Source organism: Rhinatrema bivittatum, chromosome 15 (assembly GCF_901001135.1).
Source record: "Rhinatrema bivittatum chromosome 15, aRhiBiv1.1, whole genome shotgun sequence".
In the NCBI taxonomy this organism is placed as follows: Eukaryota; Metazoa; Chordata; class Amphibia; order Gymnophiona; family Rhinatrematidae; genus Rhinatrema; species Rhinatrema bivittatum.
In genome coordinates, this window is record NC_042629.1 from 24630758 (window position 1) to 24647234 (window position 16477).

General features: G+C 44.5%; 1 protein-coding gene across 1 annotated transcript in view; it reads right to left on the minus strand.

Moving 5' to 3' along the window:
- The window catches only part of TMPRSS7 (transmembrane serine protease 7), a 75382-nt gene that overhangs the window by 36133 nt on the left and 22772 nt on the right, over positions 1-16477 (minus strand). Inside the window, exons 13-19 of the mRNA XM_029579200.1 lie at positions 15982-16118; positions 14741-14907; positions 4570-4624; positions 4283-4451; positions 3042-3166; positions 1670-1737; positions 103-299 (exon numbers count right to left, since the gene is read on the minus strand). Coding sequence (XP_029435060.1) covers positions 103-299; positions 1670-1737; positions 3042-3166; positions 4283-4451; positions 4570-4624; positions 14741-14907; positions 15982-16118 — 918 coding nt within the window. The remainder of the gene's footprint in view (positions 1-102; positions 300-1669; positions 1738-3041; positions 3167-4282; positions 4452-4569; positions 4625-14740; positions 14908-15981; positions 16119-16477) is intronic.

The window sequence follows — 16477 nt, forward strand, 5'->3', positions numbered from 1 at the left end:
CCGCACAGAGAGTCAGTGGGATTTGAACCTTGGCTTCTCTGGTTCTCAGCCTGCTGCTCTAACCCCTTACTTATAAAGGGGAAAGCTGTAAACCAGGCTTACTAAAAAGTTCCATGGTGACAAGGTCAAAATCCTTTTCTGATGAAATCCCCTCAGCAGAGGAATTGATAATCAAGGGGACCCATTTGCTGCTGAATTTCTTGTGTTTCGATATGGCTGAAGTTTTGATGTGCTGGTCAATATTTTGTGGTGCCCAAAATGTATTCCAATAGTAAACTCTAAGGCCATCTGTCCCTTCACTGTAATAAGAAAAAAAAAGCACTCAATCAATTTAATTCTGTTATTTTAAGCCATTGATTTTTTTTTAATTCTTAAATAGATCTGAGCAGGAAAAACATTTTTCATCTAGTGAAAATCAGGAATCCGAGTGATCTAAAGTCATTTTTTGGTTTCTGCTCCTAGTACTATGATCCAACACAGATACTTTCTGTTCTCTGATCGTTCTTTGTGGCTGTGTCTGCCTGTAGTCCAAGTGTTGTATGGGTTCAAAGGTTATACAAACATGCCACACTATGGGGATGTACTTTCATTTAGGAAACACTAAATCGTTTTAGTGTGCGCTAAATGAAACGAAAAGCAACCCCTCCCACTCACCAAAAGGAAATGAAAAACAAAATTTATTTTTTTTTCCCTGCACATCCTTATCACACTAACTGCTACAAAACAGAAAACATGCTGCTCAAACAAAGCGTTATTTACTAGAAAGTGGTCTCCTAAATTATTTCTTGAAATCTGAAGGGCACCTAAGGAAAAACTAAGTCCATGCATGTTTGCTTTCAACTTTTCACTAGCATACATTATGCAGAATAAACTCCACTTTCTATATCATTAAGAACATGACTAAATTCAGGAATGTGGGTCTTGGTTGAACAGTGACAGCAGCTTTAATAGATTAGCATAACAGAAGAAGCATGTTCACCCCAATAAGGAATGTTCCTACAATGTTGGCTTCGCTTTCCCCATACAATCTGATTCTGGTGTGCAGAATTGTCTACTGCTTTTCCCTCCCAAAGCATTAAAACCAGCACGCAAAAAGTCTACTGAAAAACAAACATCTGAGACCAACATAAAACCTAGGACTGGAGATGAAAAGCTCTCGTGAAGGCAAAGTCCATGAGCTGTCCAAACTCATCAAGGCCAAGGCCATTCCCAACCATACACGTAACTGTACCCAACGCACACACCAGTTCTCCACCCATGGCTTTTGCCTGATTCTTTGACCACTGCTCTCTATATCAGTCCCAAGCACGCTCAGAATGTGTTACTGTACCGGCCTCCACTGCCTTGGCTAGTAGACCATTTTCAGGTCTTGTTATTTTATCCCAATGCCTTGTTAGAAGCCTAATGCTGTCATACCACTGCTGTTAGTGTGCAAAACATTGTTCCATGTATGTCACCCCAACTGATTCTTAGATTTGCATTTTTCTTACCTTCAAAAGAATAATTCTCTAAATTTCCTTCACTCTTAAATAAATCCAGGTATGTTTTTGGCTCAGTATTTAGATTGCGTGTTCAGCTTTGCGGATCTTAGTCAATTAAGATTGTTTCCATAGGCACAGAATTAAAAAATGTAGCATATACTCTAATTTATGAGAATTAAAGAACTTACCTAAATGCTGCAATAACAGATTTCAAGTAATATTTCCCTAAAACCGATGAGCCGTACAATTCTGCAAACTAATAGGTAATAATTAGAAAATTAAACAGATAAACATTTGTTAGTATTACCAAAAGTGCAACACCACCTTTCTTAGCAGAAAATATTAATAAATACGACTTACTGGAAATATGAATATTTTTTATTCATAACCGGATGAGTTTTCTATGAAATCCAGATAACCAGGCCAATCTGGCAAAGTTATTTTCCAAGGGCATATAGCAGCGCATTATAGAATTCACTATTAGCAGATGTACACATGTGTGCAAATGAGAGCTAAACTCTTACTTGCTAATATTTGATCGTCTACAGTAAAGAGCTTAGGCATGCTCTTTGTAAGAAAGGCACTATAGATATACCTTCTTCTTATGATATCTTACTGTATGTTTCTGGAATCATATTTTGTGCTCCCTGTGAAAGGGCAATGCACAAAATCAGTCTGCACGAAGATTATTAGTCTCAAATATGGAGCAAATTTTTTCCTCATCTTTATTTTTTGGGAACATTTTTCCAAACTATAGATTTGAAATTTTTATCAAACTGGTTTGCCCCAGGGTGCGTTCCTTTGCATAATTAAAATTGTGCTACCAAGTTTTGGTTTCAGGTTATTTCTTTTTTCTTTGTATGGCAAACTGAGCAGAGAAGTACATTACAGACGCAAAACTATGTTTTGTCCAGTTGTCTGAGCCTCTAAAACCCGGAGATGTTTTCTGGCAGAAGATCAGGTCAAAGACGGCCTAGGTCAGTCATGCACAGAGGCGCTTTGAGACACGAGATAAACTCTCTCAAGAAAGGTACGGTAACAGAGGAGTGCTTTGTGTCTGAGCCTTTCGGTTGGGACCCCAGGTAACTGCACTGAACCCGTGAATCTCAACTTGGAGACATGCACAAGAAAGCAATCATTGTTTCAGAAGATAAAGGGGAATTCCTGACAAAATTCCGAATTTTTTTGTCAGTATAATAAATTGATATTTTATAAAAGTAAAAGTCATATAGCCTAAGCAAAAGTCATGCAGAAGGGATTGTGCACATTCCTTTTCTTCTCTATAAAACCTTTCACCGATATTATAGCCCTCAAATTAAAATCGAGTGTGCCACCTGGAAGATCATACAATCTCCAGAAGCAGAGAGATGTTGACATGTAACCCAAATCTCTCCAAGGACTCGCCTGCACATTTTATAATGTCAAGCTAAATGATCCAGTCCTGGACTCCTATTTCCAAGGAGTCTTTCTAGTAGGAGCCAATGGGAGTTTGTGTTAAAGTTAAAGGTAAAATTGACTTTCTTTAAAAGAGCCCCAGCATTGTAGCAGGTTCGCACTTACGTAGTTCTGGAAGGCCTCGGCTTGCAGTCTAAAGTTGGGAGACTCTGGATCTGCTAGATCGCTTGTGTAGGTCATATTAGGAATTTCTATACTTCCACCAAGACAGAAAAGTGTGGATGCAGGTGCTGCGCAGAGAGAAGATTGCACACGTCCATGGTTAGCAAGCTACTGCCAATGGAAGCAGCTCAGACACTTCACTGCCGGGCTTACGCCTGGGTTACTACCCAAATGGGATTTCTAAATAAAGCTTTTTGAAAAATTAAATGAACTGAAAAGTGCATACAAAAGCAAATCAGGAGCAGTGCATGATGGGGGTAATTGTATAATAGGCCCCAACAATTTGTGGGCTTCTAGGTGTCCAAGTTACACCAGCTTACGCACGCAATCCGCCTTGAAAACTCTCCCGGCACATGATCCAAGCTGCTATTTGGTGCACATAATTTTGCTGAGAGAATTTCCACCCGGACTTTTAAAACTCAAAACCATGTGCTTAAGTCCCATCCTCCTCTCCCCTACCTGCATAAAAGGATACACCCATACACCATGCCTGCACGTCATGTTTACACTCGTGTCAGTCGCACAGCTTTCTAATGGCCCATTACCCACAGAAGTTCCTTTGAACAGTCCCATGCGTGTACCTATTTGGCTCACGGTCTTTGCACTGATTTGCTCTGCCTGGAAAGTACAGGCGGTCATCTTGGGCTGCTTTTTCCCCCTGTGGTTAGAAATGTCCTTGTGTGGCACATCTGTAGAGTTGAATGAGATTTAGGCCTGCGCTTTTCCCCTCCCCCCCCCCCCCCCAGGGAAGGCTACCTCTCCGTGCGGCTGGAGGTCCGTGTGCCCTGGAACGACGGGTGGACCGTCTTCAGATGGACGATTAATAGAGAGAAAAATGCTTTTCTCCCGGGCAAACTGCTTCCAAGAATGGGGTCTTATAACCCCTGGGGCTGATGAAATGAACCGAGCGAAGCATTCGTTTATGCACAGCGTCAAAACGGAAACGTTGGAGAAATTATTATAAACAAATGCCATGAGAGAAGCACAGCCCGAGCAGAAAAGAAATAGTCTCATATTCGTTTATGAACATCCCCAAGTCTTATCAGAAGCAAGCGGAAGCAGACAAACCTCTGGGCTTCTTATTCAACCCAACCACCTGTGTAATGTGAATACCCGGCATAGAGCATTAGACACGATGGGCAGCTACTAATAAATACAAATAAAAATGTAAATACTGAACTTACATAGAGAGTGGTGCAGAGCCGCCACAATGCATATGACTGCCAAGGACACCAGTGGCAAAACTGCTAGAAACCAACGTTTGCAGGGAAGCAGCGCCACCAGCTCGAGGAGGCAGGAGTGCAGGTGCAGGTTTCCATCGCAGGGAGACCGATCACCGGGAGGATTCAAACTCTGGGTCAACAGAGCAAGGGGGTCAGTCATGGAAGAGACACAGCCCTAGATCCTCACTGCAGCATTGTGCACTGCTGCCCGCACACATCTGACAATAAAGCACCGCAGCTGTTCTTACCTGCCCAGGGACCAGCGACTCATCAACTACTGGAATGCTATAGATAGCGGAAGTCCTTTTTGGAGGAAAAGAGAGCATCACTTTGTCCTGTACGGCAGAGGGCTTTGAATCCTGAAGCAGACTTAAAAAGAGCCGGTTCCCACATCTACTGGAAGATGGTTAATGTTGTTTCCCCTAGCGTCTTTGCCATGTCTTTCTCACCATGCTGCTTAATGGTCCAGACCCTACCTATCTTCTGCATCCAAAGGAGGCTGGAAGAAAAAGTGTAACTCTTTACTTTCCAAACTGAATCAGGAGTCATATAGGCTGGATTCTTCAATAGTTAAAAAAAAAACAAACAAAAAACAGCAGCAGGTGTATACAGAGAAACTGGGGTCAATAGGCTGGAAGGAACCCGGATTTTATACATTTTGGAGATCAATTTATCCTCTCTACGTTCTCTTGTAAAAAGCTAGGGTTATTTATGGAACAGAGGGAAATGGTGATTTATGAGATAAAACACTTGGCACCGTTGTCTCGACTGGTTGACGGCTGTCGAAAGCGCGTAGGAAGAACTCTGTCCCCATGTGCAGAGAGGCCAATAATATTCTCTAGCAGTATAAGGTTGTGATTCAGTTAGACAAATTAACTACTTGAATGTCGTGGCACGGGTGATCAAAACAACTTTCTCCTTATAGAGAAGGTAATTTTCAAATCAATTTCTGTGGGGTGAAACAGTGCTTTACCCAGGGACATGGGCTTCTCTGAAGTTGCCGGCTCTATATGGGGGTGAAGGTGCGAGTGTAGGGCCTCCGGACACACACGTTTACCGCAGGGACAAGAGGCCTTCCTGGAGTCAGGGGTTGCACTATGCACAGACTCTACCTGCACAAATGAGCAGGTATAAACACAGATGGGTATTTCTTTCTGGGGTAATTTTCAAAGGAAAGCCATGCATGGGCTTTCACTAGGAAAACTGGCATCAGGTCTGCAGGTGATTGACTTTGAATGCATGCAGGCAATTACAAAATTATCCCCTCAGTGCAACAATCTTACTAGTGCATTCTCCTGTCACACATAGTACACAGGTCTGCCCCGGGAAGGTTGTGTCCTTGCTCGGTAAAGATTAACCCGCAGATACACAGAGCTGAACAGACCCCAGGCAAGCTTGCATGCTTGCGTGTTAAAAATGTTTCCTGCAAATATCATCTCTTTGTTCATTAGGGCCTCATGACTGCTGGCAAACCTTTACTGTTCAATACAAACTGAAATACTCGGAGAAAGGGTCCCTCACTCCAACCTAAGCATTGGCCTTAATATATAGACAAAGAGGAAGTGCAACTGTGGAAGGGGGTGAGATAGGCAGAGCCGGGTGTGAGCTGTGCAAAGGGGCGGGACTAGAGCCAGGTGTAACTCTTTCATACACACAGGGGCGGGACTAGAGCCAGGTGTAACTCTTTCATACACACAGGGGCGGGACTAGAGCCAGGTGTAACTCTTTCATACACACAGACCCGAACCCCTTCTTCACACTCTTAACATGTTCCATGAGCACTGGTAGGCGATGGATGGCTGGGGTTGAAATCACTAGGGTAAGGAGGAGAAGGCAGATAGAGAGAATGGGGCTCTCTCTAACCCCGCCTCTCTCTCTGCCCTGTGATCCTGATCCTCCATTCCCATCCCCCTCATAAATTCCTCAGTGGCCCTAAAGCCTATCCCCCTCCTCTTCCAGCCAGAATCAGCTGGTTCCCCTCTGCGCTGGCAGGGCGGGAGCAGACTGGCGGGCACCGGCTGATGTTCTCCCTCTCTTTGGACAGAGGCGTGGGGCCTGGAATTGAAAAGCACGGCCTACTCCTTGCCTGCTTGGAGATGAAAGAAAGGGAGAAACGCCATATGCTCTTCTCACTCATTCTTCTCTCTCCCTCTCCCGATCATATCACTCTCATCTCATACTGCCTCCAATCCCCTCACTCACCCCACAGGATGTTTGATCCTCGACTCACTCTTTCTCCCTCTCCAATCCCTTCACTCACTCACTCACTCTTTAGCCCTCTCACATCGCATCACTCTCTCACTCTCCTTCCCCTTCCTCCAGTTCCTTCACTCACTCCCCCCCATCCCCTCATGCAATCTATTGGCCCTTCCCCCCTCACCAGTGTGGTGAAGAGGCAGCAGGGCCTGGGTTGATGCTGGGATAAGCAGGAAGCCAAGGAGTGGCAGAAGCAGCGGGACTGACAGGCATCCCCCTCCCTTTTTACATTTTTTTTTTTTACCTTGGCTTTTCTCCCTCACAGCCTCGCCAGGGGGCTTGTCTCAGGGTAAGCAGGTCCAGCACTCTCTGCTCTTCTCTGCGTCCACCCAAGGCTGGGGCTGCTGCAAATGATCCCTGCTAGGCCTGTTTCCTCCGGGGAGCCAGAACTGCTGTACCCTGCCAGCTCTGCTCCACTTTCTTGGGTCCCAGAAAATAAAGTGGCAGATTGCCATTCTGGGTTGTTCTGCCAGAAGTTAAGCCTTTGGTAATGGACACAAAAGTGCTTGAATTAGCAGAAGTTTGAAAGTTGCCATTACGGCTCACAAGTTTCACGCTTGTGCTAATTCAAACCCTTTTTTTTTGTGTCTTTTCTTTGCTCTGCAGTGTCTGCTTCAATATCGCCCCTTCTGTCCCTGCAATGCAGGAGGAGAGATGAGGGGAGGGGGAACAGGAGGGATGGAGTTGGATTAGGGAGCAGAGTGGATGTGCTCCAGGCTCACCCATTCCTCAGCTTTTCCTCGTGGGCTGCCTGGAGGAGAAAGGCTGGAGACCGCCCCCCGCTGCTCCCACTCACGGCTAAACAATCACAACAAGATAAAGAAGATCCAGTTTGTATCTGAGTGCCCTGCAGTGCAGAATCTGCTGAGCATAACCCAACCCAAGAAAGCGCACAAGGTGACGCAGACCTCAGCTGATGACACAGATGAGAGTTCACAGCAGCCCTCATCCCCACCCTTTCCCCTTTTGGGTTTAACATGTTTCTCCTCCTTCCATATAAGTCCCTGAGTGTGTGTGTCCATCCCAGTAATTGCCAGTTACTTTCCTTAATTTTTATTCCTTACTACTACTATTTATTTCTATAGTGCTACTCAACATACGTAGCTTTGTCCAAGCACACAAAAGAGCCCCTTCTCAATAGACATTGCAATCTAATACGACAAGCATCCAGGACAAGAAACTTGGGACAGTTCATAAAGCAAGATAAAGGTTAAAAAAAAAGAAGAGAAAAGGAAAGTTAGTTAATGAGGCTAAAAGCAGAGAATCAGGCCTAAGATTTAAAAGCTGCCTCAAAAAGGTGGGTCTTTCGATGGGATTTAAACACAGCGAGAGAGAGCAGGACGCACCGGTTCAGGAAGTCTCTTCCACGCACACAGCACAGCCAGGTGGAAAGTCATGAACTGGTGATAGAGGAAAAGGGCACAGATAGGAGTGACTTATCCGATGGAGTGCATGAGGAGCGACGTAGAGAGAGATGGAGAGAGAGACGGAGAGGAGAGTGAGCTGCTGCAGAGAGGAGGTGAGAAAGAGGAGCTTGAACTGCATGCGGGAGCAGATAGGGAGCCAATGCAGAGACTTCAGGTTATAGGTAGGGACATTAGTGAAAGGTAAGTCACACAACTGAATTTGGGACAGATTGCAGTGGAGAGAGGTGGCTCGCCGGGAGAACAGTGAGGAGTAGGATGCAATAGTCTAAGCGGGAGGAGAAGAGAGAGTGGGTAAGGGTTCTGGTAGTCTGTTCAGAAGGGAAGCGATGGATTTTGGCAATGGTATAGGGAAAGAAACGGCAGGTTTTAGCAGAGACTTGGATATACATAGAGGAGAGAGAGGAGTCGAAGATGACTCCTAGGTTATAGGCTGAGGGGACAGAGGATGACCTCGTTATCTACAGAAACATAGAAAGGAAGAAGAGGAGAGGTGAGCATGGGGGGGGGAGGAAGAGAAGGAGCTCAGCCTTGGCCATGTTGAGTTTAAGGTGGCAAGTGGCAGCGGGGCATCAGCAATGTCAGACAAGCAGCCCGAGATCCAGGACTGGATTTTTGGTGAAATTTCTGCAGTAGCAAGGTAAATGTGGGAGTCATAAGCATAAAAATGATATGGAAAGCCATGAGAGGAAATCATAGTACCAAGGGGATTAGTACATAGTGAGAAGAAAGCCCAGGTCAGAAGCCTAAGGCTCACCAATTGATAGTGGAATGGCAGTAACGGAGGAAGCACCAGAGGAAACACCAAAAGTGCGATGGGACCTTTTGTCATCGTTGCTGTTTGCCTTATCTTTAGAACCCTTTGCAGAAAGGGTTAAATGCAATTCTCGGGGTCAGGGAGCTCAGGTGGGTGACCAAAATTATAAATTATCAGTATTTCCTGATGACCTTAGGTTCTCGGTGACTGATCCAGAATCATTGCTTGAAGCTCTGTTGGCAGAAATGAGAACTTTTGGGACAGTGTCGGGCTTTAAGGTAAATGAGGACAAATTGCAGCTATTAAATGTTCCGGTACCTGGGGAGCATTCTGTGGGTATCTGCGGATAGGACAGATTTTTCCTGCTTGGGGAGGGTGGCTATCATTAAAATGAATGTTTTGCCTCATTTTTGTTATTGCTTCCAGACGCCGCCAGTAGATGTGCCAGATAATTTCTTGAAACTGTGGCAATGGAAACTACCCAGGTTCACCTGGTGGTGTAGGCCTCCTAGAATTTCTGGCTTGGTCCTTTTTATCAAGAGAAACTGAGGGGCGGAGGGGTTTCAGTGTTCCTAACGTACCTTGGTGTTTTGTGGCATCCCAAGTGAGTGCTGTAATACACTGGCACGAGGACGGGGAGCTTAGGAGACCTCCGTTGAACGTTAGAGGCAGGCGCTACTTTACTGCTCTTTCCCCTTTTTCTGGTCTGGTGCTGAGGGCGTGGGGAAAGTGGAAGGCGAGGTTGGTAGGAGAGATGCAGGCTTATCATTCAACTTAATTTCTCTTTAATAGGAATTCTGTTCCTAGGACTGAACGGAAGGAGATAAGAGAGATGGAAGGGGAAGGGGTTAACCAGACTGGAGCAGATACGGGACGGGCAGGGCCTGATATCATTTAATAAATTACAGCAAACATATCCTTTGCAGGAGGCCGATCGATTCGCTTATAATCAGCTAATTCACTTCTTCTGTGCGGCAAAGATTGGTAAGGAGCTAAAAAAAAAAAAGGGCAAAATGCTCTTTGAAAATTACTGTGATCTGTGGGAGCGGCTTAAAAGGCCAATTTCCAGGATTCATGCCTTGTTGAATAAGGAATTCAAGGTGAGGATGGCTGGGAGGCAGATTTGGGGGGCGCTTTGGAAGAGGGAGAGTGGGATCACTGTTTCGTAGTAATTAGTAGATGTTCGGGCTCTACTTTAATAAAAGAAAATGGGTACCAGATGCTGTATAGGTGGTATCTAACGTCTGCTAGGCTAAGAAAAATGTTTAAAGACCCAAATGATAGATATTGGAAGGTATGTGGAGCTTATGGCACATTCTTCCATTTGTGGTGGGAGCGTCCAGAGATTGGGAAGCTGTGGAATGATTCTTCTACCCAAGGACCCTAAAATGTGCCTATTGAGAATACGAGCTGATGAGGGGAATCACAGTGAGCTGCACATTGTGAGATTACTTACTGGTGGCGCCGGCAATCTGTCCGTTCGATGGCCAAAGTGCGCACCAGAATTGATAGAGTTTACTATATGGAGAAGCTAACAGCCATGAAAAATGATAGGATGGCTAGTGTTGAGAAAGTCTGGGGCCCTTATTTACAACGGAGGAATATAGGGGTGCTGTAATGTACTTGAAAGAGGTTGTGGGGTTGGGTTAGGTAGGAAGGAGGGTATAGTGAGCTTAGATAAGGGGAGGGATGAAACAAGCACTACAGGGTGATGACATGGAGCTTTCTATGCTTTTGTGTATTTGCTGAATCGAGGTTTTGACTTCTATGCATATCTGCTTATGTTGATGGTTGTTTGATGTTGATTTGATATCATCAGTGTCTATTTGTGGTATCTGTGTTATGGATATTACCTGTCAATAAAATTTTAATTATAAAAAAGTGCGATGGGAAAAGAAAAAAAGAGAACAAGACAGGGCAGAATCCCAAAATCCAAGTGAGTATCGAGCAGACGGTGGTTATCAACAGTGTCAAAAGCAGCAGATAGGTCAAAAAGGATAAGGCTAGAGTAAAGACCTTTCCTTCAGACGTGGCTCTCATGAGTGTAGTGCTCGTCTTCACTCCATTCTTAGCGGTGCTTGCAAAGGGAATGGTTTGCTTGGAAGGTCTGGTATTACAGCTCATTCAGGTCCAGCGCGACCGGGTGTGCATACCATGGGGCGGAGCCAGCAATGGCAACAGAAGAGGCCGCAGGGCTCCAGCAGAGCCAAACCTGCTGGCAACTGAAGAGGAAGAAAGGCCACCGCAAAGCTCAACCCGCCGGCAGATGAAATTTTCGCGCTTCGGCACCAACTCTCCACCCCCCAGGGCCGATGAGAAGAGGAGCCCACAGGGCCATGGTGGAGCTTATCCCACCAGCACCGAAGAGAACAGGAGGCCGTGTATGTGTATGTCTGAGTCTGTGTGAAAGCTTGTGTGTGTATGTGACAGCCTGTATGCATGTGTGTGTTTGTGTGAAAGCTTGTGTGTGTGTATGTCTTTATGCATGTGTATGTCTGTGGCTGTGTGAGAGCCTGTGTGAATGTGTTAGGTTCTCACACAGCCAAACACATGCATACAGGCTCTCACACAGCCAATGTGTTTGTGTGAGTGTCTTTGAGTGCCTGTATGTGTGTGTCTGTGTGAGAGCCTGTGTATATGTGTGTGCCTTTGAGAGCCTATATATCACATATAGGCTCTCACAGGCATGCACACACATACATTATGTGTCTGTGAGGGAGAGCAAGGGCATGTATATGAGACAGGGAGTGTATGAGAGAATCAATGTGTGTGCGTGTGTGAGAGCAGATAAAGTTTGTGCAGCCCTATCTCCCCGAATGCTCGAAAATTTTAGGATGATTGGAAATCAAAAGATCCCAGGTTTGGAGAGCAGATTTTTATTAATCCTTATTAGTTTTATTTGAGTGTAATTTGATGTTTTTACTGTTTTGAAATATTTTATTGTTTTTTTGGGAAATATTAGAACATTTTTTAATTATTGGATTTTTTAAAGTATTGTATTGGTATTTGGGAAATTTTGGATATTTTATTCAACTGGTTTGAAATATGTATTCTTTTTATGAATATGATTTTACTAATATTTTGCTTTATATTTCTCAATTTTATTATTTAATGTTTTATAAAGAATAGTACTGTTTCTGTTTTTCCATTGTTGCTCTGCCTACAGAGGCTGGCTTTTTGTGGGTTCCAGTTCAGTTCTTCTTAGCACGTTTCTATTTATACTTTCTGGATTCTTTATTCTGTATTTGGCCAGGGTCTGTCTGTGTTCTGCATATGTGACTGAGGTGAGCTATTTTGCTGGCATGTAGTTTCTGTATAGGGATCTATAGCAGCCTGGCTTGATCTGTTTTCCCAATAGGAGGTGTATTGGTGTGCTAGGGCCTGGTGTAATATTTAGTGTTGCCTTTTCATAGATAAGGTTACTACTGTTTGAGTGCTTGTAGATAAGATTGTTTTTGTATGGGAGGTTTACTATATTGAAATGGTAATTACATTTATTCATGGCTTTCTGTGGTGCCGTTATAAATTCCATAGGAGTTGAGTTTTTTTGGGGTTTTTTTTTTTTTTTTTTGCAGTTTTCTGGTTGGCACCACAGCCGTGCATGTAAATATAATAGATATGTTGTAGGTGATATTTTGCCTCAGAAGACTGTACTTGTGTGGGGGGCGGTGGTGTGTGTGCAAGGCTGTAAGATTTCCCTAGGGTATGTAATTCCCTTCCCTTGACGACAATGGGAATCGGATGAAAACAAGCCCTTTATTAAAATGCATTTTAATAAAGGGCTTGTTTTCATCCGATTCCCATTGTCGTCACTGTTACACAGTTCACTGGATCGGCTCCCGCTTTGTTTTTTGGGTCCATTCCCTTCCCTTGACCATGGGCTCTGTGGAGGAGTGGATGGGTGTCAGTTTTTAAAAATATAGACTGCAGGACGGAGCTGGGCTTTATTTGATGGGCCTGGAACAGAGACTGGATGAATCAGGGGGAGCACAGTAATTGTTCGCACAGGGCAGCAACAAAGCTAGCACCGGTCCTGAGCTCATTCTGTTTCTTTCTCTTGCCATTAGACTAGGAGAAGTTCTCTGTGCTACATCCTGATGAATCTGTTTTGTACTATTTTGGTTTCAGCACATAGGATCACGATTGACTGGATCATTGAGGATTAGTTGTCACTTGAAAATAATTTCTTCAGAGTGTGCTGAAAATTATACAGAAAATGTCTATCATGACGTGCCAGGAGCAGAAGAAAGAGCATTGTACAGATATTTAGCAGAGTTACTTTAAGTGAATCAGACAGAAAACTCTTTCATTTCAGTTAATTACCCCTTGTGAAGTCAGGTGGCCACAGCTGATGAAGGGGGCATTCTGGAAACACAATATCATCCTTTCTGATACACGCTGGAGCCCAGAGTTATCAAATTCTAGCCACCGTAAATGGCTGTAGATCAAAGCGAAGGCTGAACACGTCCTGGGCCTTCTGATTCACAAGGCGGACTTGAGAAATGCATAAAGGCTTCTGCTATCTGATTGGCTGCATAGTAAACCCAGGTCATGAGTTAGCGAAATTAACCAGCAGTTAGGAACATCCCAAGTCAGAGACTAGAGTAGTTCACGGGCAGCAAACCTCTATCTCAGGGTATTTCTGGAGTACTGGTCTGTTAACTTACACCCACCTACAGAAGCATAGTGCGCCAAAGGCATGCTTCAACTGTGCTTGAGATACAGAACAATCCTCACCGTATTCTCCCGCTAATACGTTTGCAGTGTGCTCCATCCCAGCTCCGAGTACGCTGACTGGTTTCTTTGCAGGCTGGACAAATGTAGGGGGGATCCATGAATGGTGCTGTATTTGAGCATTTGAGATGTCTTGCAGCTTTCCAGTTGGCTTAGGTCCTCAGAATGAAATGATTTCTCCTGCTGCCTGCGGGTCTTAAGAACAGAACCCCCCTGTCATCTTTTGAACATTTTAGCTAGAGCTGCCAAAGTCCAAAGGTTCAGAAGTTTGGGGATCAAAACATGAAACAATAGTGAAATACACCAAGAATGAAAGACCATTGAAGTCTTTCAGGCTTATGGTGTGGAGACGTCATCAGAGGCCTGGTTTACGTGCATTAATTAAGATTCCTTGCTTTGGCCCAATGAAATATTAAGTAAGGGAAGTAAGGAATGGAGGTGCAGGAATTCTTCTCTCTTTTTCCATAGACGTGATTTACTTTTAAACCACTGTGGTGCCCATGCAAGCTGCAGGGTCAAAAAAGCAAAAAAGAATGACCCAAAAAAGAACAGAGAATAAAATGGAAAATAGTGTTTTGCTTCTGCATTGTGTGCAGTTCCGGTCACCCCCCCCATCTCAAAAAAATACATTGCGGAAGCAGAAAAGGTGCAGCGTAGGGCGACAAAAATGATAAAGAGGATGGAACATTTCTCCTATGATGAGAGACTTAGCAGAGAACCATCTGGGAGCGGACATAATCGAAGCTCATAAAATCATGGGTGGGGTGGAATGGGTAAACAAAAGACAGTTACTTACCCTCGCAAATAGCACTAAAACCAGGGGACCCTCCATGAAACTAACAACCTGCAGATTCAAAACAGATCGCAGAAAGTACTTTTTCACGCAGCACACTGTCAAGCAGGGGAATCTGTTGCCAGAGGACGTGATCGAGACGACAAGCATAGCAGGGTTTAAAAAAGCTTTGGACAAGTTCCTGGAGGAAGGCACCATAACAGATTATTAGCCAGGCAGAGTAAAGGAAGCCATTGCTATCCCTGGAAGTCAGTCACAGGTGTTAGATCTGCTTTATGGCATCTGCAGGGTACTTGCAACCTGCATTGGCTGCTGTCAGAGACGGATGCTGGGCTCGATCGACCTTGGTTTGACCCAGCATAACACACCAGTCGTTAATTAACTTTAACAGTTAATCCATTTATTAGACAGACACATTGCAAGTCAATCATCAACATAAAAAAAAAAAAAATCACAACACAAAAGGCAGATGTTTGTGAATCCAGGAAGCAAAATTTGACACGCTTGAGTATACCCCAGGGAAGTTTGGTCGTCCGCAGCCATAACCCCAGCTAACAATGCCCGCCAGATACCACTTTCCGTTGCCTTTCCTTTGACATGAGAGGGGCCCGCCAGAGTCGCCCTAAAATAAGATCAACATTACTTTAGCCTCAGAGGTTCTCCAACAAATGTACAATAAAACGATTGCGATGTAACTCATGCAAGGAATCGGACACATGCTCTCTCTTATTTCTAACTGGTGCTAAGCACTGCAAGTCTGCTCAAAATGGTTACTGCACAGTGATATAATCCTGCTGTTATCACATCTGGGTGAAAGTGGGGCAACCAGCACGGAGTAGCAAGTACCCCAAGAATAAAATAATTTAAAAAAACAAACACCCAAGATTGCTTGCTACACAGACTGGAGGGACCCCTTGGGTCTTCTTCTGCTAGCATCAACTATATTTCTAAGTAATGTATGGGTACCGATGTTTCCTCTAAGGCGCATGTGAAACGGCTGACACCTTCCTCCCGTCAGGTGTGCTGCAGCCACCCAACCTATTAAACTTTGAGGGGCCAGGAGCATCCGCAGACTACAGGGTTGTCCCTGTTGGCAGGGAGAAAGGGGTCAGCGGTCTCCCTCCCTCTATAAAAGGGAACATTGCTCACCATGGAGCAGTCTGCATGCTTTCCCATATGTGAATAGGTCTACTCAGTCGTAAATTGGGAATACACCCTCCCCTTGCCCCCCCCCCCCCAAGAAAATTCTATCTTGGGGACTTGCAAGGCCTCCACCATGGCCATTTTATGTTCTTTGAATCACTTCAATTAAGCTGCTGAACATATTAAGCGAGAATATATTCTTTTCATGTGTTCAGGTTTAACGCTGCACCCTTGGCTTTCATTCCCGGGCCGGACGTCCACTCCTTTGGCCAGCTGGCATTGAGATTATTGCATATAGGCAAGGTTTGCTGCCTCTGGTGGGGTACATCCAAACCTGTGGCCCCAAGAATGGACTGCTGCTCTGTGGATGGGTTAGATGGGGGAGTGTTAAAAATGGAGGAAAATCCAGAGTTGTTGCAAACAAAGGTTCATGACTCCAAAGCCCTTACAATTCAGCTGGAAGCCAAAACAAACAGGAGGAAACTGGTGAACCAAAACAAATGATTTCAGACTGAATGTGCTTAAGCTGTGGAAGCAATGAAAGAATATTTACTTTACAAGCATCTCTTTTTCCAGATAATAATCCTGCACATATCATCCGTGGAGAGATCAGTCCATACGTAGAATAACATGTGGTTTGGTCAATGATTTCCACCTCTGCTTTCTGAAGAATTGCTGAGCCTTTCGTATCTAAAATATATGCAAAGCGGAAGGCAATATAGTTCAGTATTAGTGATGCACTTGTTAGCTAATAGAAGGTCAGGAAAATTAGCACTTCATGAAACAGTTCTCTCTCTCAGGACTTATCTCTGCTTTTAGTTTTATTGTTGGGCTTTATCTTACTTTCATATCTTTCCCAGTCAATTCCCTTCCTCCACTTCTTTCTCCCTCAGGGGCCCAAACTCACATCAATAACAGTAATGTAGGAGAGCACGCCCCTACTTTGCATGCATCTAGGTCAGACCAGAGTAGAGCCCGAGTCCAATCTACTCTGTAAAGTATCTCATCAGATTCATTCAGCTGTGGCCAATAGCTCCTTTCGGCAGTTG